Here is a 25,318-nt window from a genome sequence, read left to right as displayed (position 1 = left end):
GTTACATATCTTTCAATATAATTCCTTTTCATTTTGCACACAGAATTGCACATTGTTCACAATACCATTCTACATCGTTCAATTTCTTTCAATATCATTCAAAACCGTTCAACATTTTCCACCAACATTGCATTTTTTTAATGAATATAATCCCACACGATTTAATCGGATCCAACACATTTTATTCGGCAATTCCTCCAGAAATATTTGAGTTTTTGTGATTTTTCCTTGTCATGATAAGACGACAATCTAATAAAACACACAATACATTCCCTATGATAGGAACTATTTTGATCTCGTAAAAAAAAAAAAGGTAATATAACCTCCATTTGGTATTTACCTGTGAATTCCGCGTATTGATAAAATGCTATTTAAGCAATTATAATGGCGTTATTAAAGCGACAATCCAGCCGGGTGACTCCGTTCCACCGGCAACCGTAGTCCAGGCGAGGCGCGGAGATACTCCAGTCCGGGTTTTCTCAGCGCCCGCTCCCCTCCACTGAACTCCAACCCCCGCGCGCTCTATCAGCATCTCATTCCTGTCTCAATATGTCTCAAGATGGCGGCCAATGCAGGATCGATGTTTCAATATTGGAAGCGCTTTGACTTACAACAACTACAGGTCAGTGGACGCTCTCTTTGGGCTATCTCGGCCGCCATTCCGCGGGGGTCTCGCGCTTCTCCCCGGGGTAGCTTTAGTGTGTGTTTTTGTTCCGCCGCCGCCTCGTTCGCCCGTTCACGGAGGGGGAAGAGAGCCCGGAGAGCTCCCCCTCGCATTGATGAAAGTGGCTCCTCTCGCTGATCAGAAATTGATCCTCTTTGTTCAATTCCACATCGATCGGACCACTGCGACCGGCTACCGGCGGGGGCGACGCCGCCGGGATGCGGTAAAATAACAAAGCCCCCCTTCCAATCCCTCCGAGCCACCACCGCCGAACGGTGTCGGCCAGTGCGGGGAAGCTTTTTCGCCTTGGCCACCTTTTTTATCGCGTGTTGTTCAACTTTTAGTAGCCGTAGTTAGCCCGTCGCTTTAGCCGCGAGGTGGCTACCTCGGCTGGGGAGGGAGGGGGGGTACACCAAGTGGCTTTCGTTAGACGGCGGCGCTGTGGGGACACCCGACGTGGACATTACACACGACAACACTCTTTTGTGGTATTTACAAGCAAATGAGCAAGTTTACTTGACATGTTAGCGAGCGCTTGGGCTAGCGGTTTGGAGGCAGTTTGACGCCAAGTGGCGGTTTGGTTGGCTGTTTTTTTTTTTTTTTTTTAACCACTATTAACACACTGCCGATCTGTTTTTGGACAGACTAAACAACACTTAAATAGTGCTACTTTAATGTAAGTCGTAAAATGCTTTATCATACACGAAAGGAGCGTGACCTTGTTGCGGTTTTATTGGATTTTTTGCTTTCTACGATCAACTCGTGAAATATGAAAAGTGCGTGCGCGCGCGCGCCACTAATCTCGACGTGCGCGCGCCTGCGGAACCTAGTCTGAATATTGGGCCCAGTGAGTGCGTGTGAACGGCGGCCTGTATGTACATGCGAGCCGGTTTGACCTATCACAAGACACCAAGACAATGGCACTGTTGTGTGCGTGGATATGAGTGTGTGTGTGTGTGTGTGCCCCCCCTCCTTCTTCCCCCTCCTGGTGGCATTTATCGTGAACGTGCCCTCGCTGGGCGACTTCAACTTGATGCCTGTTCGAAGCAGCTCACTCCGGTCATTAACATAAGATGGCGTTATCTAGGCTAAACACTCTTTCCCCCCCCAAATTTGCACGGGATGGAAACTTTAATTTGGGTCACGGCGAGCGAGAGACAAAAGGATAGCGAACAAGTCTTCCCGGTGGCCTTTGTGTTGCACTTCTGCCACATCATCAAGGCTCCACTTCTCCTATTTATTTGATCCTACCCCTGCCCCCTTGTTCATGCATTATGTAAAAAAATGTGCCTCGCTATCTGTCTCCCTCCCCCTTCCTGTTCGCCATCCAATCTCTCACTGCCAGCCTCCCCTCCTCCTCCATTTTTATTTTTTCCTCCCCTCTCTCCTCACTGGCCCTTCACCCCGCTCTCACCCATTTCTCCCTGTTTGAACTGCTGTGTGAATTTGTGCGGGATCAGTCCCCCCCCCCTCTTGCCTCCCCTAGTACATGGACTGCCAGCATGGACGGTGAAGGCAGCGCCAGCAGCCAGGACATGAAAAATGCATCGCATAAGTTTGTGATAAGGCCCTGGGTAATTATGGCAAAGGCCCCTATCACAAGCGATTAGTCAGGACAGTGAATCTGAGCGTGTGCAAAAAGGCTGGCGCTTGGCAGGCCTGTCTGCGGGATAGGAATCAGTCAGAGCTGGTGTGTGTGTGTGCGTGTGTGTGTGCGCAACTCCTCAGAACATTCACTGTCTATTATTGATGACATCTTATTTACTCTAACTCCCACCAAGAGGGGCCCTCGGAGAAAGTCTTTATTCCGATCTATTTTCCTGCACTTTGTTGTAGATTATGCCGTGTGGAGAAGTGAGAATTTTTCCACCTATGACTCGGGGAAAATGCATTGGAATGTTCCTAGAAGTTGTTCCTGCAAACTTGTATTACTGACTGAGTTTGCGTGGAGTTATTATTCGGGTTAAGGTCACAATTGGAGTTTCTGAAATGATCGGGAGAACCCGTTTACACGCCTCAACAGGCAGAGCTACGACGTCATTTCCGTTTGATACTTTCTCTACCGTCAACAAGACAAAAAAAATCATGTCACTCACCGCGGGAATAAAGCAGGAGAAACAATTACGCTGGTAAAGAGCAAATTTTAATCAGACGGCTTTATGTGTCCCTAAATGTATTTTGGCACGGATTTAAAAGATTTCGCGCAGATCAGGTTCTGGAGATTTGAAATGTTTTGTTTTCAAGTTTGACCTATAAAACTTGTGCAATGTGTTGTAATTTATAGCTGTGACGTTTCTAAAAAAAAACAAAAAATAGAAAAAATCACCCGATTCACAATTTATCAAATTTTTACAGTCCTTAAAATGGATTTCACATCTTCGGCCTTTGTGAAATATTTTGGTGGATGAAACAAAGATTGTTGCCGGCATATTTTGTGGTTTTCAGCATAATCGACTGCAAAGTAGCACTAAAGGATTTGCCTGTAAAGACTAACCACACATTTGTTGTCGACTTTCAACCTCGGAACTTCCAAGTGGGACGTTTGCAACTTCCCAGCTCTCTGGAATGCGACGTATATCACCGCTGTCCTATTAAAACCCTCTTTTGTCCCACTTTAGCTGATTCGGACTTTTAAAAAAAAAAAAAACAGCGAGATTGTGTTTAGTCGAACAACTCATCAAAACATGTTCTATAACAGCACTTTGTTTTTGCGGGTCCAAATTGTCCTTCAAGGCCCGGCTGGACTTTGTTAGAAGATTCGCCATTATTTTGTGATAATAAACAAAATGAGGACAACCTTGGTTGTGAGTGGATGACTAACAAATGTGTATTTTTACGAAACAAAACAAAAAATCTCTTTGATACATCAAGGTGAATATCTATCGATGAATTCTGCTCATTTCATTTGGAGCTCTTTAATCACGTCTCTTTATGACAAAAAAAATATTTGTAGAGGCTCAGACAGAGACATTGTAAATGTTTTGGTTCTCCCCTTATAACACTTATTTTTGACATGTCATGCTGGTGGTAATTTTCCCTTCTCACAATCTCGTCCATGTTTTTGTCTCAATTTTGGTGTGCGTTCTTCTTTTGGCGATGATGAAAATCCACGCCAACCTCCACGTCATTCGCTTGAAGCCATCGCAGTCGATTCCTCAGGCTCCAGCTGCTGATGTTCATTAAAATCTTATTTGATCAACGCAAAGAACCGGCTAGGTGCTTGTTACAGGACACAGAGTGCTTTGAAACAGCGTCGCGAGCTGTTAACTTGTCTTCTTTCTTTTTTTTTTTTACCCCCTCCCACCTCCCTGCTTTTATTTTACCCTTCCCTTTATGCTCCCTCGCTCGTTCGGCTCCACTTGAAACACAAATGGGCGCAACAGTGATGCTTTTAGTGAGGTCTTGCAAACTTGCAAAATGGATCAGTGATTCAGAGATGACTGCAGGATGACTGTGAATTACAGATGGAGGAGGTTTTAGCGACTAATCCGTGTCTGTCCATTACCGAGTGGAGTTTCTTTAGAAGAGCTCATCAGTCTTCTCTCCTATTGTTGTTGTTTCCCTCCCCCCCCTCTCTCGCCTTCTTTTTCATTTGACCCAGTCAAGCAGTTTGCTGGGAACATTGTGTCTTTACTCGGGGAGATTGCGCTTCATTATTGGCAAAGCCCGAATAAGATATGAGACGTGGGATTTTTCTGCGTAACCTTGGAAAATTGGAGACAGAAGTTGAGCTGTGTGCCATTTATTTAGCCTACTGGCTGTCATTTCTCTTCTGCCAGTTTGAAACTTTGTTACTACTGTTTGTGTTCATTTCATTGTTTTGGGGGGAAGTTTGAGTAAAGGGTAACATTTAGCGATAACATTTCCCGCGCTCAATCTAAAATTGAAGAGTGGCCGTGATAATGAAATGATTTTTAATGATTTTTATAGTTGTGTGGAACGGATGGATTCTCGTTGGTCGATGAATCTTGTTTGTCCTTAAGCTAAGCTAGCTAGCTTCCTCCAGCAAGTTGAGTCAGGAGTTCATTAAAAAACAAATTTGAAGATTTGCGGGAATGCTTTTTATCATGGCAGTCGCTATTGCTTATAAAGTTGACAGAAACTTTCAATAAAAAGTTCCCGAAGTTAACACACTTTTAAATTGATCTCTTATCGGCTGTCGTATTTTTGAAAAAGGCCGATGTCACAGGTATGACGCTAGAGAACGAAGATGGCAGTCCTTAGTGGGGGGGGATCATGCAAATTTATTTTTACCCGATTAATGGACAAATATTCCTCTTCCTGTAATAGCCCTGTTCAGAACATTCCGAGTTCGTTTTCTTCATCCCCCTTTTTGTTGATTGATGTCAGACCGTCAAGGTAATTTAGTAGTATCCGTACCCACCCCTTGTAAAAACTCCACTTTGGCTTTGATTGAAGGCGTACAATCAATTGTCTGGCCTTGGAGTTCTCATCCGTTGTCCCTATTTGTGGGGGCACCTCTGTAGTAACTTGCCTGAAAACTCATCTGTCGTTCATTCTTCTTCTCCAGCTTGTGGCCGGCCGGGTAAATTTAGTCAAGGTAAGCTGATCACTCGCCGGTGGTTTAAATCTCCCAGCGACCGGCCCGCTGTTGTCGTTGTCTGCACAAGTTTTAGTGTTAATTTATGAGCTGGTTGTCTGAAGGCACCGGCCAGGATATTTTTACCCCGACTGTTGCTGCACAGGCCTGGGGAGCGTTGAGGATGGCGCTTGGGGGAGGGGTCAATCACGTCATGCTTTTTTGCTGTAGCCAAGCAGCCCTCTTGCCCAGTGACAAAATCTGGCATCGGGACTGAGCTTGCACTGTGTGCTCGGTCGGTGGGTGTTGGCGACTTAAGCATGAGTCAGAGAGTCGGTCGGGCGAGTGTACGGCAGGTCTGCCACTTGGCTGACTTTGTTCTCGAGAGCGTTTATACGATAGAAGACCGACAGACCTCGGCGAAAGTCGTTCTCACCTTAGACTCTTCGCTTACCTCGCCGGTTAGATTGACGCTTCCGCCGACCAGGGGAGTGTCGGCTACGCCCGGTTTAAGCCAATTTAACCAACACAAAATAACTCGAGTCGTAATCTAATAATGCCGTTGAGCACATTTTACACACTGCGCTGTGGAAATTTTGACCAGCGCCTTTTGAGTGTAGATTTTTAAAAAAACTAAATCGGCTCGGAGCAGAAGTGCGGAAACAGACGGACTCGATGGTGCTTAAAATGTTCAATAGACAGAATTTTAATGCAAAAAATCTTAATGATGTGGTTTTAGTTTTGTGCCTTTAGAGGCCTATTTTTCTGAAATGTCTGACTTTTTATTTTACATCTGTTCTTTTTTTGGAGTAAGGCCTTTCGCAATACGCTAGCATGTCTCGGGACGTTTTTGAAGAAAGGAGGTTTAAATTGTTTATGCATGTCAGTTGTTTATTTTGCTGGGTTGTCTCATCGATTTCCGCCATTTAGCAATGCTATAAATAACATGTTTTTGTCATCTTTTGGAAAATGAATGTTTAAAATTAACGCTAGAGTAATTAACTTTTATGATTAGGAAGAGTGAAAATGATCCTGATGATTAATTATTTTTTACAACCAGTCCTAAATCCAATCCAATGTAACAATTTTTTTTTAGAGCACAAGAAACAAAACAGACCAACTGTGTGGTGTTTTTGTTTTTTGGGGCGGGGGGGGGAGGCCCAAAGTGATAAGTGGCAAAGTAATGTCATAAAAGCTACATCTTGTTTTTCAAGGAAATGTAACAAAACAATGCTCCATTGTTTCCCTCATTGGCTCGACTTATTTTGCTCTCCACGTGTCGCCTCGGCGTATGTTTAGGAATACGAGGTGAAAATAACCTCGAAGAAATGTCAGCTTTGCTTCGCTGTCTGAAAGCAGCGGTGGAAAATTTAAGCTTTAACCCCTGCGATTAGTTGCAAAGTCGGGAGATTTCTGGCAAAACCCACGTGACCTCTTTTTTTTTTTTTTTAAATTACCAAGCCCCAAAATAAAGACGTTAACATGGAAATATAAACAGAAGCAATGGAGCAGAAAACGAAATGGAGTCCCATTTCCACAAAGTACCACATTGTGATCATTTAGACCAACTCCGGGCGGTCACACTTGAGCGGCCAATGCTAAAGTTGAGCGCTGGGCTGGATGTAAAACGCCGCTCGTGTGTCCTTGCGCGTAAACCTAGCGTGACGTGTTTTGCGGCAAAAGCCTCGGTGGCCTTCAATGATTGAACTCCTTCCTTATTTTAGCCTTGTTTATCACGCACTTATCATTCCGTCTGAGCTAAATAAGGCGGCAAATTCCCTCTTATGCGGTACCGATCCCAATCCGTAGCCTCGGTATCGCTGTCCCGTTAGATCATTGACGGTCAGTATTGAATTCTAATAGGCCTATTGGTGCGTCTTAATGCTCCTCATATTGAATTATGATATTGGCAAAGGCTGATGGCCTCGGGATTGAATTATGATATTGGTGGGCTGCGGACTAATGGTTCTCAGTATTGAATTATGATATTGGCGCACTTTGATGGGACCGGGATTGAATTATGATCCGACTTGCTATCTGCTAAAAGCTCGCGCGGTGTCGTTTTCAATGTCAATCACGGGTAGATCCATCGCCGGCCTTCGGGCTCGAGCAATCATTCACGTCGGACACGGACGGGCAGCCTTCAACCTTTAGCCTGGCGTCTTCGTCGGCCATTTGTGTCGCACTTTTTTTTTTTATGGCAGTTCACCCACGCGCGGTTAGCTTAACGTTGTCTAAACGCTTTCTTGAAATAATGCCGAAAGAAGCAGATGAATGCGAAATGACATGTAAATCTCCTTTTGTGATTTGGGATAAACACTTCCTATCGCACTGATTAAAATGAATTGAAAATCGGGTCGCTGGGAATTAGTCTTATTAAGCGACTGCGTTACGCTGTAACGCCCGAGCTCAGCTGTAAACTAATGCGAGCGTAATGGCTGCCATTGTGAGCTAATTCAATTTTGCGCGTGTACACACCTTCTCTGTGTTTATGTTGAGCTCATGCCCATTTTGGTCAGTTTAAAAGAAGCCAGAGTGCTGATGGTCCCCCCCTTTCGCCCGCCCGCCCGCCAGCTTGCAGAGTAAATGGACGGGCCTGCTTCTGTGTCAGCCTTCTAAAAATAACACAGACTGCTGGCTGGGCTCAGCACAAAACTAGCGCCGATCATGATGATTCAACTACCCTGTGTGCGCAGGTGTGTGTGTGTGTGTGTGTTGGGCACGGCATAATTTCTGCTTAACCGTACAGTAGGTTCGCCTGATGGATTATTTGAAGTGTTGCAGAGGCTCATGCTGTGAAACGTATTTTTTTCTGTGTGTATTGATTGTTGTCGAATCAGCTGAGGGTGGGCAAAATGATTGACCTTTGCCAAGCACAAGATAAGCGATTGTTTTGATTGTTTCACAATGGTTGGCCCAAAATGTAAACGTTAGGGAACCTTTTAAAGAGCTTGCAGTTTATGGTGTTGAGGCAATAATTTAAGTTTCAGCTTTTGCCATTAAACTAATTTTTACACACTTTTTTGTTGGATCAATAGAACCCATAGCTAATAATCAACCAGAATTTCCACCAGTCCACAGTCCAAAGTGCTAAATCTTCTCCCAACGCGCAAACGTCTGTCAGACTCGCCCTCAGACGGTGCCTTGACCCCTGCCGAACCTTTGACCCGAGCAGCTGTCAGACCGGAGCCAGGGTTCAGGGGTGGGTTGACCCCACCGGCCTCTCCGTGACCCAGACCGTCTGACTGGCCCAATCGTCGTAGCAAACAGACGACCGCTTTGCCATCTGCTGTTGCCATCGATGAGCTCCAACCTTCTTGAACTTGAACTTGAGATCTGACCGAGGACAAACAATCTGTTTGAACGGGATTTGTATCATTTTGTATTGTCCAAGACTTTGGTCAATCTGAGGCCTTGTTCCTGAAAGTGAAAGTGGGACCCAGTGGCCAGGAATAAAGAGGGGGGGGGGGAAGGGGGACCGTGTGCTTAGTAGACACAGGCTCATCCGCTGACTGCCGTCTGACCCCGAGTTCAGCAGTATGGTTATTAATAGGCCCAGAGGCCTCCGCTTCCAGGAGGCCCTTCTGATCAACTCCAGATGCGCCAGAGAGAGAGAACAAGTCCAAGTCGGCCAATCCGTGTTTCACATGGAGCACAGATTTTGCGAAGACTGATAAAGAGCGAGGGAGGAAAGGGAGGGACGGGAGACCTTTCCACAGCAGGAGCGTGTTTTCCGAGGCTCTTTTTTGTGTGTGTGAGGCTATGTGTGTGCTTTACTTATTACACTCTCTGCCCCGAGACCGAAAGACCATAAAAACGTATGGCATCACCATGGCGACCGTAATAACTGCCTATAAAACAGCGTGTAAACGGTGAAATAAGACAAACAGAGCAGAACAGCCCTGAGTGAGTGACTGGCTGGCTGGCTGAATGGCTGCCTTCCGCCATAAAACTATTTGAGAGCCAGACTGAAGGAATGCCTCGGAGGGTGCTGTGGCTGTCACGACACATGAAAGGATTAGGCTCTGTGTTTTATCTGCTCTTTATCTGATGGTAATGGATAAGCTGAGTGTAGCCTATCATCTGACGCTCGGGCCCCAGGTTTCATGTTTTTAGTCTGGCGATGGTTTGTCGACTTGACCGCTTTGGTCTATTGATTGCCATTTGATGGGTTTGATATGTAGGCTGTGTTGAACAGGTCGAGTCTTTTATGCAGTCCAGGCACCAAATAGCTTTTAGCTGTCCTTCACGTCCCCCCCCCCCCCCCCACCCCCCCCCCCCCCCCCCCCCATTACTTTAGCGGTTTGTTTGATCTTTGGACCAATCAATAGAAAACCGGAGCTCTTAAACATGCCCCCCCGTCCGTCTACTTCCCACTAAACGCCATTCCACTTCCTTTATCCTTCCCGCTTCAATATCAACATTCTCTCAACATAGGCCGATTATAATTACAAGCTATTACTAAGCTAATTATTCTATCATTGCTGCGCTGGTTGACTCGCTCGCTCAATGTTTCTTTGCCTTTTTTTTTTTTGCTCAGCCCAAAGTCATGCGAGTGGAGCAGAAAAGTCATAAAAGCTGAGTAAGAGTTAGCCTGCAGACACGCTCTGTTGATGCTGATCATGTAGACCACGAATGTCAAACTTCGTCAGAGGTCCAGGCCCTGCTAACAAAAAACAGCGACAGCGTTAGTGTAAATGCTCTTTGGATGAAGGTTTGGGGACTGCTGGGTTTAATTTATGCTAACATGATCATGGGTTGTCAATGGCAAGCTAAGGCTGCATTCACACAACATGGTTCAAGTGACGTTTGGCTTGGATGAGGTTCAATTGGGAGAAGCAGAGGAGAAAAACCACATGTACATATGAATAGATTTTCTAAAATGAAATCAGAATTGAATAAAAACATCTTTGGAAATCCACAACAAGATTCTTCCATGTTATTAAAAATAATAATTCAAATGCAAGGCGACCCCTGACTGAAACGGACTCGGCCGAAAGTCAAAAGAAACAAACAAAACGTTTAAGCGATTGTCAAATGTCCCCAAGGAAATGTCGTTAAAAGCCCAACCCTGGTCAATTAAATGACGCACTACCGGGTGCCATTTTACCTGGTTTTGACTGCGCAGCCTTTGGCACGGACATGGATAGGAACACTAACCCTTCTATTCACCGGCAATCTTTGTAGCTAGCAAAATAATAACTCGGTTTTCGGTTAAGTGGCTTCACCATATCAACAGCCTGTACCGTCGTTATCTTGAAGAGCTGGTTAGATGTGTTGTCCTAGCCCGAATTGGTGTTGGGAAATAAAAAAAACACACTGGTGAGTTTTTGTTGTTCTTTTGGCTTACTCTTGAACTCACCTCTTGCAACATGGATGTTGTTTGTTTGTTTGTTTTACACACATACAATATGGTCTGTGTTGCTAAACAGTAACTGAACTGGCACAAAAAATTGGCCATGGTGGTTTTGGCTCATTGTGAGGGGGAAGTAGCACCTCCAGAGCGACCGGTCCAGCAGGCATTTACCCGCTAGTATGCTAGTCCAGCCCTGTTATAAAAATATTTAAATTATTTCATTATATTTATATAATTTTTGACAATTATATAATAATATTTTATATCATTAAAATTATTTTAATTATTTAAAAAAGAAATCTAAATAAAAAAGCTTTTGGAAAATAAGAAAAAGCAAAGAAGTGGACCGTTTGATTGTGATTGCTGTGACCTCATTGAGTGAGAATGTAAACAAACAGTAGGGAAGAATCATTTTTAAAATTTTAGTGCTTGCTAGCAAATATGACAATGTTAATATCCTTAAAAAGCTTCGCCTTCAACAAAGCTATTTTTAACGTCTATGCAGAGCCAGGATTTAACTTCTCCCCCCCCCCCCCCCCCAGGTGAAAGAGTGCGAGTGTTTGTGATTCGAGTCTCTCGCAACTGAACAAATAACATAAACCTGCGACGCCTCCCTCCTTAAATGGAACTTAACAACAATTCCAAAATGTCGAACAACCAGCGAACTGATCTAATCTTCACCAAGTTCTCGCCACTTTTTTGACAACTACCGTTTTTTTCCGTGTATAATACGCAAAATTTAACTAATTTATTGTCCTAAAATCTGGGGTGCGCATTATACATGGGTACAATTTTTTTTTAATTTTTTTTTTTTTAATTTAATTTTTTTTTTTTTTTTTTTTTTTTTTTTTTAAGAAAATCATGGTACTGGTACGAGTATTGATTTATGTATTGTTCTCTTCTTGTCATGTGTGAAAGAATGTGGGTTGAATAAATACCGAAAGAACAATAGTGTGTTTGTACTGTGCTCTGGTCATTTCGTCAAGAAGGGATAATAGTCCTCTTCTCTTCTTGACTGACAATGAATGTGATAGCTTAATACAATCAGCAAATAACAAAATGCGTATTACAGGTAATATTTTATTTCACAACACTTTGCCTTGTTCCTTTCGTCTCTGCTGTTCACTTCAAACACGCTCCATACGAACGCAATGCTCTCGTATCAGACGCTTGCTCGATCACCTGCTCGTTTGCTGTCACAATGTACCCTACACAAATCCGAAACATTTGTTGCGGCTCCGAGTCACGACGAGGGGCAAGTTTTGGTTCCAAGGGTGTTTTTATTCCTCTTCAACGTCTCTCCCATACAGAGCCGCCTTTTTTCACATGTCCGCACGTCACTTTCCTCTCTTTTCATCTGATCGCGGTGGTGCCTTTACGGGCAGTCGGAGAAATCAACGCCAACAAAAAAAATACATCCAGCCTAGTTAAGACCATACCAAAGACTATAAAAATGGGACCCATTGCCTCCCTGCGTGTGTGACGATCATTGGGACTTTAAAAAAAAAAAAAAAAAAAAAAAAAAAAAAAAAAAATTGGTGCGTATTATACATGGGTACAGGCTTTTTTCCAGCATCAACATGCCATTGTTAGGGTGCGTATTATACATGGGGGCGTATTATACACGGAAAAAAACGGTACTCTATTTTCCAGCCTGGTAGACTTTAAAAGAACCAACCCGAGTGGATATCCAGCATCCAGACTTTGATTGATTTTTATTCCCTCGTTGACTTTATTGCCCGCCGCAGGGGGCGAATTATTTCTTGTGGCCCGACTCCCATCATTATCCAGCAGTGATTACTTGTATGTGCATCTGATGTCATGTAACGGATAGCATCGGTGTCAAATGTGCGGTCCAGTCCTTGGGACCCCGGCGTCTCCATTGAGCTACGCTCTTCGGCCCGACTTGATTAATCCCTCTCAAGATCGCCGTTTCCATTCTTTTTTTTTTTTTTTGCAGCTCGTATCTGTGCACTCATCCCCGCCCCAATCTCCTCTCCCTGGCACGGAATGGCTTCCTGGTAGAATGGAGGCATTAATTCAGGGATGAGAGGTGTGATGTACTCGCTCTCCCGTTCTCCCTCCCCGTCCGTATCCGCGGCGTGTTTGTAATGCGTGGCCTTTATCATGGCTGAAACAGCTCACTACCCTCTGATCCTATCTGGGATCTCAATATCCTAGCCGTTCCACCCTGTAAACGCAAGGATGAAAAATCTTGCCCTTTTACACCCCGGCATATCACCGGACCCCCTTCTCCTCCACTCACCCTTTGTGACACGGCCCTCCGGGCCGAATCCAAACTCTGCAAAAAAAAACATGAGAGCAAGTGAACTGCGCTTCCTCCATGCCACAAAGCATCTTAGTCTCATTATATTTGTATTTAGGCACAACCTCCTCGCTCCCCTCTTGTCGAGACAATAGGTCAGGCAAAATAATGACTCGCGCTCGGCGAGCTTCGGGAGAGTTAAGGCCGGGATGCTGGGGGAGATAAAACAACAAGCGGTCTCTCAGCAGAAAAAAACAACAAAAAAAAACACGGATCAATATAAATGAGGCTGCCGTGTAAAAAGGCCACTTTTGATCCAGGCCTCCGTCAGCGTTGGCGAGGTGAGTCTTGACAGCTTACGCGCTGCTGCCAGATATGGATGTGTTTTGAAAAAAGAAAAAAAAATAGCTAAACGCTCTGAGACTACAAGCTTCTTGTTAGACTCCAACCACTGTTGACTTCAGGGATGAGTCCACGGTTGTTTCAGAGTTCTACTAAATTGAAGGGGGAGGTCAAATATATGGAGGAGGTTTTGGAACCAATCGAATAATCGCCCGGGCTTCCGTTTCACGACTGTCCTGAGGTGTCAAAAGCAGGTCCAGAAAGCGACGTTAGCCACAGGTGCTTCGAATCAACCGAGCTTCCCCCCCCCGGAGCTAGCTTGTTTACACGCCGATTGATTAGCGAAACATTTATTATCTGCCGGCCTAAACTTGGAAATTTGCAGACGTGACAAAGATCTATGGTGGAAGCGGCGTGGCGTTTAAAGCCCTCCCGCCTGGAAAGTAGGCAGGCAGACGAGCGGCGAGGATGGCGGCCCCTTATCTGCGCCGCCGTTGTGTTGTGTTTTGAGGGGGCGTCGCCTGTGATCTGTGCTCATGTAGCGTGTCGCCAAAGCGAGCGCGGCTGATGTTCCTGACTGAGCCGCCAACCTTGCGACTCCGCCCCCGCACAGTCGGTACGGCATACAGAACAGTCAGCCGCAATGTTGCCAGGTGGCGGATGGAGGGGGGGGGGGGCTGTTTTTGAAAGGTAGGCCTTATAGATTCCAGATAAGGAATCTTTGCCGACGTCGTTTCTGTTTACTATCATAACCATATAACCGCCTCAGACTCGGCGGCGATAAAAAAGACAGATTAGCGAGTGCACAGGCAAGCGCGGAGAACTTCATCTCTGAAACATCTGTCGCGAGCTTCTACAAGGGCTTCCCACGTTGCAGCGCATACACAAATGTTTTATCTTCAAATATGAAGCGCCTTTGTAGTGTGACTAATATGTTGTTTGTGTTACCGAGAAGTACTGAATGTGTTGTCTGTCTCTTTTTTTTTTTTTCTTTTTTTTTTTTTTTTTTTAGAGCTGGCTCCAATTCAAAGGCAGTACTTTATTAGATGAATGCGTAGAGTGTGCGGTGAATGTCGAGCTGCACCTACGTTGTGTTTGGAGCGGAGCTGGCATGGCAGACGACTTGGCACGTCTCGCTAGCCAAATGGTGTAAACAAAGTATTTCGAGCAGTTACAATCCCAATTACTCTTTGGAGAATGAGATCTGAAGGCTGCTGTACTCTCTCGCTCGTGCCCCCCCCCCCCCCCCCTCCTGGGTTTCCATAGAAGGCTCCGGATCGACTTTATACTGTATACACAACAATAACTTTGTTGTCATTCCCAAGGCCTATCTTGTCTCTGCATCGCTGGAGCATGAGGGCACAAGAAATTCCACAAAGTAAGGATCGCCAGCCGTCTGCCTCCGCTTATCTCGGTCGTCAATATGATTGGCGTAATCGGAAACGCCTGATTGGGCCGCCTCCCGTTTAATTAATCGGGCTCGCTGTATCGTCACTTGTGGCTCATTGGGGCAATTGGAGTGATTTTGAGCGCTTAAATGTTCTTCCTTGTTCTGACGGTTAGCGGTCATAAGATTTATTTTCCCGTGATGGTGATCAGGGATGCTCCTATCTCTTTGGCTCGAGCGTCAATGCTAGCAGAAACATGCTAGCCAGGGTCCAAAGAAAGTGAAAGGACCGGGCGCCCCAACTTAGCGCGGCGGCTCGTCTGTGCATTCATGTGCGAGCACACGCGTGTCGAGCAGCGGGCGGGGAGGCTACTCGGCCAAGTCGGCGTTAGAAGTCTCTCTAGGGAATGTCGGCAAGCTGTTCCAATGGTCTTTACAGCTGAGCAGACGGCCAAACGAACCAGGACAGGAACCGCCGTAGCCCGATGTGAACTTCTGTCCAAATTTGAAATCAATTAAGTTGCAACCTCAGTCTGTCATTTCTTTGTTTTGGTTCTCGCAAAAGTCTCGTGACTTCACGCAGGACAGCGGTTCAACTTCCTGAGCCGTATTGTTCCCCAGGAAAAACCCTTTTTCAAACTGTATGGCTTTTAGGGCGTTGCGGTTGCATTGTATTTTGGACGTAGCGCTCGTGGCTATAATTAAATGCAGACTCGAGCTTGTTTTAGAATTTTGATTGTTGGACGATTATATAATTGTCACTGCTCTTCGTCTACGGTCTGATTTATCTTCACCACACTTGTGTCAGTGAAACCCTGTTTTCAAAATGAGAGTTTGTGTATCGAGACTATGTGGATTTTGCAAAGTCTATTTGTCAGGTCAGCATAAACATACAAGACGTTGGCATTTGTATCGATTCTGCGCTTTACATCTTTTTAGGCCGTAACATTATTATTGTGATCGCAGATCGGGTTGCTTTATCGACTGGCCCGCCATCACTCTTAGAATTTCAAAATGTTTACCATCACTTGCTCGCATTGAACTATTTATGTTGCTTGTCTACCACCGTCGCATACGTTTTGTCAGTATTTTGCCGGCTACCAAAAAAAAAAACATTTTTGGTCATTGACTCACCCCGGGACCGATTCTGTACAGATGATGGAATAAAACGATTTCTTTTCTGTGTGTCAATGTATCGTGCGTACTCCCTCGTGGTCACCAAGATGTGATGTGGAAGAACAGCGGGAATTGTGCACTTTGGGATGTTACGCTCTATCAGCAAGATGAGTGTAAAGTCTGCCCGTGTGTGCTGATGTGGGCAAAGAGTTTGCTGCATAGACAAAACCCGACCATGTATGAGGGTCTGTTTTTTTGTTTTTTTTTCCCCCTCCTCTCCACACACATTTTCAACCCAGATCATAATTACTCGCCCACTTGGAATCCGATCAATCCTCTTCTCATGTGCAATGTGTTTATTTAGCTTAACGGCCAGAATATTTTTGGTAACAACTGAGATGTTTGCAGGCTATCGGAGAACGGAGGTTGTCATGCGTCGCACGTGACCCCCCCCCCCCTCAAAGCACAACCGAAGCGTCAGAAGTGGCATATTTTCAGTTGTTCCTAGAAACTGATCCTTGTAAATGATTTTGTACGGACTACCAGTTTGATTCCACCAATTTCTCCGTGCGTGCTTGCTTTGACTCTTGACTTCTTTTGAAGTCAACTGACTATTCTGTTTGAGTTTGGTGGCTGTGTTCAAGATATTTGTTGCAAAGTCTACTTTTTGGGTCATAATCATCGGCAGAATCATTTAGTCACCAGGAAAATGTAACAGAATAATTAATTAACTCATTCACTGACAGCCCAGTTAAAATAAAACCTTGACGTTTATATCCGTCAATGGTAGTGAATGAGTTATTTGTTTGCTCTCGTCAAATGGACAAATATTTGCCGTTTTGAAAAGCACGTTGTCACGGCAACAGCTGTTTTTGTTTTTTGAAAAGGCTGTTTCATGGATTCCTGTTCACATGCCAATGTTGTATTGAGCATAGTAAGTGCCATATTGGAAGTCTTTAGCATAGCAACGATCGGGCCAAATTTGTCGTGTTGGGCTGCGTGTGCCCTGCTTTAGCTCAACTTCCCACAGTTGACGTCATTTGTTCTTCTTTAAACCGCCAACTTCACTTTGACTGAAATACGCCCCGCTGCTTGCCACGCCAGTTGTATGCATTCATTGTCGGCTTGATCGATGCTTGAGTCGCAACACATTTCCCCCCCCCCCCCCGTATACTCTGTAAAACTGCATCTTTAGTGGTTGTGGTTTAAAAAAAATAAAAAAAAACCTGAGCATAACAAATTCCAACACTGCTGACAATTCATAGCGTCTCGCTCTCGTTCGAGCCTTCTTGTTTTGTCGCGGGGATGTTCAATATTTACACAACCTATTCGCAGAGGGATTCGATATTTTCAAAATGCTCTCCTTGTGCTGCGCGCAAAATACTTGTTGCTATTTATGTCATCCTTTTAGGACTTCAACTGAAACGTAGCCATGTTTTTTTTTTTTTTTTTATATTTCAGGGTCAGTCAAAGACCCTGTGGGAACTGACGCTAAACCGAAAACCACTACACTACCAATTTGAAGTGACCTGTGTGTGTCATATTTAGGAGGGTGAACTGACTAATCGATGCATCGATTAATCGGCAATTGCGTTTTGAAAATGGTTGTTAAATACCGCCCCTAAAAATAAATCTTTCCGCCGATTTTGCACGACTTTACCAGTACTACGACATCCATCTTTTTTGACATCAAATGTAATGTGATTAAAATTTATCATAGTCCTCAATTTTTTTATTTTTTTTTAAAATCAGGCATACAAGCCCCTGCACACGCTCGAATTGACTAACACACAGAGCAGCTGCTCCATGGCCACGGGCAGACAGGCTGCTACATCAACCGCTCCACGGGCAACGAGAGCACGAATTGAGCTTTTTTTTTTTTTTCTCCCCCTCCTCTCTTCTTTTTTTGTCCCGTGCTGCTGCTGCATTAACCGCTACAGCAACGCTTGACCAAGTTCCGTTATTGGGCTTTTTTTCTTCTTCTCTCTCTCTCCGTGGTTTGTAGATAAAACACGATCACATCCACTTGGGGAATTTGACTTAATGTTGATGGAGGGAGGGAAAAGCTTCTCATTAGTACTCGATCACACTATTTCTTGAGTGTTATCGTGGGAGGTGGGCAATGTGTGCGTGAGTGTGTTTTGGGACCTTGTCAGCAGACGGAGCCACAAGGGCCCCTGTGGTAATGTGTGTATTAAATGATTAGTGTGTTAGTTAGCATAACGGCCCTTCAGCAGCGTTTAATCACTCTCAGGGGTGGGCGGCCTCACAGGACGTGGAGGAGGAGGGGGGGGGGGGGAGAAGAATTTTAACGGAGGAGTACTGCCGTTTGGATGATGAGTGGAGAGAGGGAGGAGGGGGGGAGCGTGACAGAGGGCAAGAATCCAACAGCAACACAATCTGAGCACGGCAAGATCGGATCTTTATAAGGCCTTCAACGTCTTGTTAATGTCAGCTCTCAGCGAATCATCATCCGGAACGAGCGCCCGTAAATAACTCTTAATAACAATGCGGGATGGACGTGATGAAGACGGCGGCAACACGCGTGCGGATTTGCGCCGTTGTCGGGTGGGGTCGATAATTGCCGAGAAAAGTGTTTTGCCAAAAGCTCGCACAGTGGCAAGTGATGACACTTGTGTCGTTTTTTTTTCCTTTCTCCCCTGGCGGGACACGCACGGCGGCGTTCTGCTCTCACCAATGCCGTTCACCAATTTGACCAGGAAATGATTTTCAAATTGACAAGGCTGAAAAATGCTGACTTAAAAATAAACTCCCATGACCTATTTTTGGTGCCATTGTCCAAACCAACCACATTTAGTCGTACCGGCCATTTAAAATGAACAAAAAGCGCACAAATGCTCTTATCATTTTTATTCAAGTTCTCACCTCTTCTGCCTCTTAAAAGCTGCTTTTTAAAATTTTATTCTAAGCTGTCGCCTTTGTGTTGCAGAAAGAACTCGACGCCACCGCCACACAGCTCGCCAACAGACAGGATGAGAGCGAACAGTCCCGGAAGAAGCTCATCGACCTTAGCCGCGAGTTCAAAAAGAACACACCAGAGGTGAGCGTGCGTGTACTGTTGGCCGGCCATCGTTTCTTGCCTCTTCTTCCTAAATGCACAAGTGATGATTTAAAGAGAAAGCGCAGCAGAGGAAGAGGAGAAGAAACGCCGAGATGTGGGCTTGGCTCCCAAAAATAGTCTCTCCATTAGTTTCCCTGAAATCCTAAAGAGACAAAACAGAAAACCCCTCAGGGGTTTGTATTATCTGACCTAGTTTTTTATGCGTGCAGAAAGTGCGGTCCGTGAGTGTGTGTGTGTATGACCGCAAGAGCGAGCGAGGGAGGGAGCGAGGCGGAGAGTGTGACAACGCGACTAAGCGGGATCAAGGGGGAATTCTGTCCCTTTCCTGTGTTCCCATCTGCCCTCCTGGGAATATTTGTTTCATCTCTGTTACCCGGGCAACACATTTTTAAAGCGCACACGCGAAAACAAAAGTATTGTTGTGTTATTATTGCTAATGTCACCACAGTGAATTATTGATGGGCCAATGAATTATGGATGAAGGCAGTAGACGGCGGATAGAAAATTGTCAACTCTCGGCGGAGTTGATCGCAGGCCTATTATGGTTAACACGGGGTGAAGATTGCCGCTATTGACTTTAGCTCGGAGCGCAACTCGCTTTGGTAGATGAGCCTCCAGAGGAAACTGGAGTGGAGCCTCCAAAAGTTGTATACAACCTGTTCTGTGACGCCGGGATGTTAGATTGGAATGGATTAGCCGTACTGGTTAGCATGTTTGAGGCGTCATGTGTGGATGATCTTTGTGGCTTTATTCATATTGTGTGAAAGTGATTTTTCAATGCTTGTTCCCGCTTAAATGTGTGTAACTCATTTTTGCCCCCCGAAAATACACAGGCTTTCATTCATGAGGTCGCCCAGAATAGAATTTTTTGAGATACGAGTTCTCATTCAACGGCCTTGGTTTTTTTCTAATTGCCATTGCTGCAAAAAAAAAAACACAATTTCCTTTGATGCGCGATAAAATTAGGTCAAGTGATGCTTCTGGTAAAATGCTGACGTCTTTTTTTTTTTTAATTCATCATCAAGTGTTTCAAATATAGTGCGACCGATTCATCTGCCGGCCGATTTAATCGTCCAATATTAGCTACTCTAAAATTGGCAGAGATCGGATGATTTTTTCTTTTTTTTTTAACCCATACAAAAATAAGACGGTTAATGATGCCCTCCTGTTAAACAAATACAAATAATTCTACAGCAGTTGGATGAATTACAGGCAGAACATTTATTTATTTTTTAAGCGTTAAGAGACCCCCAAAAAAATCAATATTTTATTCATTATATCATTTTTATATGAATCGTCCGAGGAATAATTTTGTTCTGCCAAACATTGGAATCTGCATTGGCCTCAATTTTTTTTTTTTATTGGTTGAGCCCCCAATTTCAGTCTCCAAATTAGACCAGATGCAAGATGTTGGATTTTGTAGCTTCCTTTGTTTCCGCCAATTCAACTCCAGGCTCCGCACTCATCTCCAATATCATTTTCAAATGTAACCGTTGCAGAAGGAAAGGCACACATGCACAATAAACACACAACACACTCACACATGGAGGCAGATATCTGGGCAAAGACATTCATCAGTGTAACAAGGCCATGATTTAGGAAGGCTCCTCTGGCGTCTGCGTGGCCCCTGGCATCTCCCCGGTATGCGGAGGAGGAATCTGAGCCGACCGACCCAGTCGAGCCACAGGATTCATTACAAGCCTGTAACGCCACTAAAAGGCACAACACTTGCAAAGGAGCCTCACGTGGCAAAAAAAAGGCTGCTTCGTAAAGTTTGATGACACCGCCCGATTAAAAAAAAAAAAAAAAAAAATGCCCCGATTGTGTCCCTCACATCTGTGTGGCCCGTTCTGGAGCCAGCCCGTCAGCTCTTTACGGTCCACACCAGTCAGCGCAGATCACAGTCACATCAGATCAGACTGCATTAAGCTGAGCGGGAGTCCGTCTCTGATCCATAATTTAGCGAGCAGGAGAGCGAGGCCCACGTCGACTGTCTCTCGTCTGCTGAGCCGTACTCGCTGTGAACTGCGCAGCAACGCACACACGCGGCTTTTGTAACATTTTTAAAGTAGTGCAAAGAAATGCGGCGTAAAAAAAAACAACAAAGTTTTCATTATTCATTTGGACTGACATGCTGATTTTTGTGCGTGCGTGTGGTCTAAATGATTCATTCTGTTCTTAATTCCCCTTTTAGTTAGTCAAGGCTCCTCTACCAACCTTTTATAAAGGTTGGTGATGGTTGTAAAAATGCCCCAAAGATTGCTAGCCAGAGGCGTCGGTAGTAAAGCAAACTCTTGTGCGTACTCGTGCGTGTGTGTGTGTGTTTGCGGGTGCACATGCGCACACGTTTTTGTGTTTGGCTGCGGGGCAGACAGACAGCGAATGGGAGTTCCATATTCCCCAGAGGCTTCCTTGGGCTGGCCTGTCTGCTGTCTGCCGGCAGCTCACACACCAGCCATCCATCTCCTTCGCCTCCTCCTCCTCTTGCTGCCTGCACACACACATAGATTGACCAGTGTGTGTGTGTGCGCATTGTTATGTTATATGGTCATAAATCTTTGAAAGTGGAGGGGGCCAATGGGGCGACGCGCTGGAGAAATGACCAAACGGGGTTTAGGGGACCGGAAAAGGTTGGGCAAAAGCAATAACGTGCTTGTTTTCTTGATATGAAATGTTCATTTGCTATTATTGTTTCAATTATTCTGCCATTGTTCAGCTGGCGCTTTTATTCAAAGAATATGGCGGGGGGGTTCATCAGAAGTTTATTTGAACAAAGTTGGCGACTCGAGCGGATTACGTTACACAGACGTTTTCTAGGTTTATTGTACGTCAATAATGTATGCGGAAAGTTGAAAGTCATTGAAAACAAACCCAATGAGCGGCGGATTTCTAAAAGGGAAATTAGGATCTAATCAGAATCCATCGCAAATGAGAGGAGACGCTCTCGTCTGCTACGCGCGGGTGTTTGTTTTGTGTCTGCTTATCTTGCGTGTGTTTGAAAAGGAGGGAGGGGGCGAGGGGGCGGGCTGAGGTCGTGAAGGTCATTATCCCTGGCAGGGGAATATTGAATTGGTCCAGACAAACAGCCACGGCGACCCCTGATGAGGTCACAATAGAGGCGGGTCAGCAAGGTCGCGACCCGTCCTCAGCCTGTCTGGTCCGACCCAGGATTTGGCCAGACGCTGTTCCCCGGGTCAGTTTGGGATACGTGGTTTCCCTGTCGCCCCACTTCACATCTTCATTAGTCACTTTTTTTTAATATATATATATATTGAGCGTGTGTGCAAATCAAATGTTCCTGTACAAAATGTCCTCCTCTGCTGCACTTTTTTACCGTACGCTCCAGTTCAGTCCGTCTAGCACGGAGGCTAACAGCATGGTGATTTGCATGTTCCCCTGATACATGGCCACTCCACTGGCTATCTAATCAGAAACCGCTGACTCGCACCGGAAAGTCATGCAATGGGACTCGTGCGCTATGAAAAGCAGTCGCTGTACAGTGAAATAAAAAAAAGAAAAATCCAAATGGAGACAATTTGCATGAAGTGAAAGGCCTACTTAGCTACTTATGGTAGCGCCTCGCACGCACTCGTAGCGCCTCTGGGTGGCCCAGGTGGTGCTGCACCTGCTCTTATGAGAAGCCTGGTCCATCAGGGCACCCCAGGGTGCCAACCTGGTCTCATGCTCATCACTCTCACACGTGTGTAGCGCTCTTTCCTGATTGGCTGTGGTGAGAGTGGACATGGAAACCAATTTTTACGTCTTATGACTCCATTGTAATTGTTTGCGTACGTGATTTAAATTTCAAGGAGGCTGACTGACCTTCCTTCCTGCATTTTTTTTTGTTTGTTTTTTCTCTCCCAGGACTTTAGAAAACAAGTCGCCCCTTTGCTCAAGAGCTTCCAAGGAGAGGTGAGTGCTTGCCATTACTCTTGTGATAAACATGCTCATTAAACGCTCACAAGACGCCATTTTAACAGCCGCGCTGACTTCACTTGCTTGTAGTCTTCCCCGTTATCCCCCCCACCCCCCCACACACCTTCTCTTCTTTCTCTCACCACGATCTCATTTCCCCTCCCACTTTTTTCTTCTCCCCTTGATTTTCCTGTCCTATTCATGAAGTCCCGTCGCCCGGGGGTGTGTTTAAATTGCATCCTGCAACGGAGGAAAAAAAAGAGGCATCATAAAACCCCGGCTTTAGCCCCGTCGCAACTCACCCGACGCCATTTCCTCCGATTTTGTTTATTTTTCCGCATGTCTGACCGGCTTGTTTTTGTTTTTGTCGAAGGGGTCGATGGCAGGCCATCGCTCTTCGTTGCGACACGTTTCTTTTATTTCAATGTTACGTTTCAACCCCCCCCCTTACATTTGCATGTACCTTGACCTATAAGAGATGACGTGTGTGTGTGTGTGCGCGCTTATATCACACTCCCACACTTGCACTCCTCCTCCATCATTTTGCCCTATTTCCATGCTGACTCCTCCCCCCCATCCTCCTCTTAGCATTCCCAGTTCACTCCCATATATGAGCGAGGGTAAGAGTGGAAGCGGCTGTTTTGGACTCAGGCATTATTTGGGGATGGAGTGGGTGGACATTTGCTGCGGCTAGCTCTCCTCCTAGCAAACACACACACACACATGATCCAAATCACGGCAATAGATAGTGGCAGGGCTGTTGTGCTACCGGCTATCGAATATTACAGTTTAACACCGGGTTACTTTCCATATTCTTGCCTTGGTCGGGGCAGCCACCACAGCCAGCGGTTGTGCTGAAAAAACAACAAAAAAAAAGGCGGCCATAATTCAAAGCGACTCCAGCGCCTTCTGCTGATGAATCCGCAGTCTATTTAGAGCAAAGAAAGTGCAGCGATGTAATTGGGGTTTTGTCAGCTGTTTCGACACACCTCGACGTGCACGGCCTGACGAAACCGCTCGCTCGCTCGCTCGCTCGCTGGGTGGTCGGCCAGCCGGGGAGACATTATCGTGCGATTATTGAGATAATACTGTACACCCGCACCGGTCTGGGAGCAAGCCCATCAATCAGTCGACTATTCTGCTCTGCCGGCGTGCCACGACATGAGACGCGCCGGGAGTGTGTAATTTTTAGCCCGGGCTTTGTTTGCTTACCCCTCCTCGAGCGTTTTTTTTTTTTTTGATGGAGCACAAGACAGCGCCACGTCTTCCTTTACTCGTCCTCCGGCAAGCGTCTGGATGTCGTCGGTTCCAGACACAACTTTGAAGTGTGGCGCTCGGAAAGGTGGATGCCTGCGGGTCGTAATTATTACCAATAAACTGTGCCGTTTCCACAAGGCCTCACTTTGGCGATTGTGTGTGTGTGTGTGTGTTCAGTGTTCCTTGTTGGTCCATCGATCAGATAAGCTTTTCCATTATCCAAGGCTTCAGTCTCTGCTTCCCATAGCCTCCCCTTATCAGACTCCAGTGGGGCCACACACACACACACAACCCCCCCCCCCCACACACACACAGACGCACAAACCACTCAGGTGGGCCCGATGCCCTTCACACAGTGATAGTGGAGTGAGGTGCTGCTGAGTGACGGTGGCCCAAGGGTGCCGACGTACAGTACGTGCGGATGTACGCTCGGCACCCCCCCCCCCCTTTTTTTTTTTTTTTTTTTTTTGCAGTTGCCAGCTTTTTTCTCTGTCATTTGTGTCACTTCATTTGTTTTGAGTGTACGTGCGTGCGAGCGAGCAAGCAAGCGGGCGGGTATGCAAGAGCAGATGTGATCGGGATTGGCGGAGCACGCGGCAGTTTGGGAACCGCAAGGGTTGTATTTGCAAATCCTGGGTGGTCTTCTAATGGCTCTGGTCCTGCAGTTAACCTGCCTCTAACTGTAGGGTGTGTCCTACATTAAACGTCTATTTCCTGCCTCCCATGTCGGGCTATATAAAGCTGCCGTACCACTGACCTTGGCCCCGTCATTGTACAGTCATGCAGCTGTCTTCCTTCACCGCCTCTGGAAGATAATGTGTATCACTTTCTGAGTGTGCACCCCCCCCCCATACATCCCATTAAATTTTTTTAGTAGATATTTGTGCGGTTGTCCACGAGCTGTTACGAGAGCAGAGAAAAAGAAGGACTCTGCGTTTTGATTGACACTTTGGCAGAAAAGATAGTTTGAGCATTTGATTCACAGACGAGCCAACGCCACAATAACAAACTCGTACAAGCGTCGGGGATTAAATGACTTACTTACTACTTACCTTGGGGTCAATCAAAGTGAGCTTTATCATTTCATACAGTAGTTGCTGTGTCTTTTCTTTTTTTTTGGTGCTAATATTGAGGCCAGTGAGTGCACAGTGTTGAAGAGGTTTGATCATGCCGTGTTAGCAGTATTAGCCGGCAGCATCCGTAATCTCCCATTAGCGGTCGCGCAACTGACGATCCCAATCACTCGCACCGTGAGGGCAAAGTACACGCACGGGACAGCGTCATGTGACAATTACATACTGTACTCTATAATAACAGCAGGACACTGTGTTTGTGCCAGTGTGTGTGTGTCTGTGTGTGTGAGACACGTCAGACCTGTCTATCCGGAGCTTAC

At 45.7% G+C, this 25,318-nt stretch overlaps 1 protein-coding gene across 5 annotated transcripts in view; it reads left to right on the top strand.

The window, feature by feature from the left end:
* Nucleotides 1–497: 497 nt before the first annotated feature.
* Nucleotides 498–25,318, top strand: part of cux1b (cut-like homeobox 1b) — a 55,033-nt gene continuing 30,212 nt past the window's right edge. For all 5 annotated transcript variants that reach the window (XM_037266811.1, XM_037266812.1, XM_037266810.1 and 2 more), the window contains exons 1-3: nt 498–622; nt 18,622–18,732; nt 22,618–22,665. In XM_037266811.1, coding sequence (XP_037122706.1) covers nt 560–622; nt 18,622–18,732; nt 22,618–22,665 — 222 coding nt within the window. In that variant the 5' untranslated portion in view covers nt 498–559. The remainder of the gene's footprint in view (nt 623–18,621; nt 18,733–22,617; nt 22,666–25,318) is intronic.

The sequence above is a fragment of the Syngnathus acus genome, chromosome 13 (assembly GCF_901709675.1).
Source record: "Syngnathus acus chromosome 13, fSynAcu1.2, whole genome shotgun sequence".
In the NCBI taxonomy this organism is placed as follows: domain Eukaryota; kingdom Metazoa; phylum Chordata; class Actinopteri; order Syngnathiformes; family Syngnathidae; genus Syngnathus; species Syngnathus acus.
This window is presented reverse-complemented; position numbering and strand designations above follow the sequence as displayed.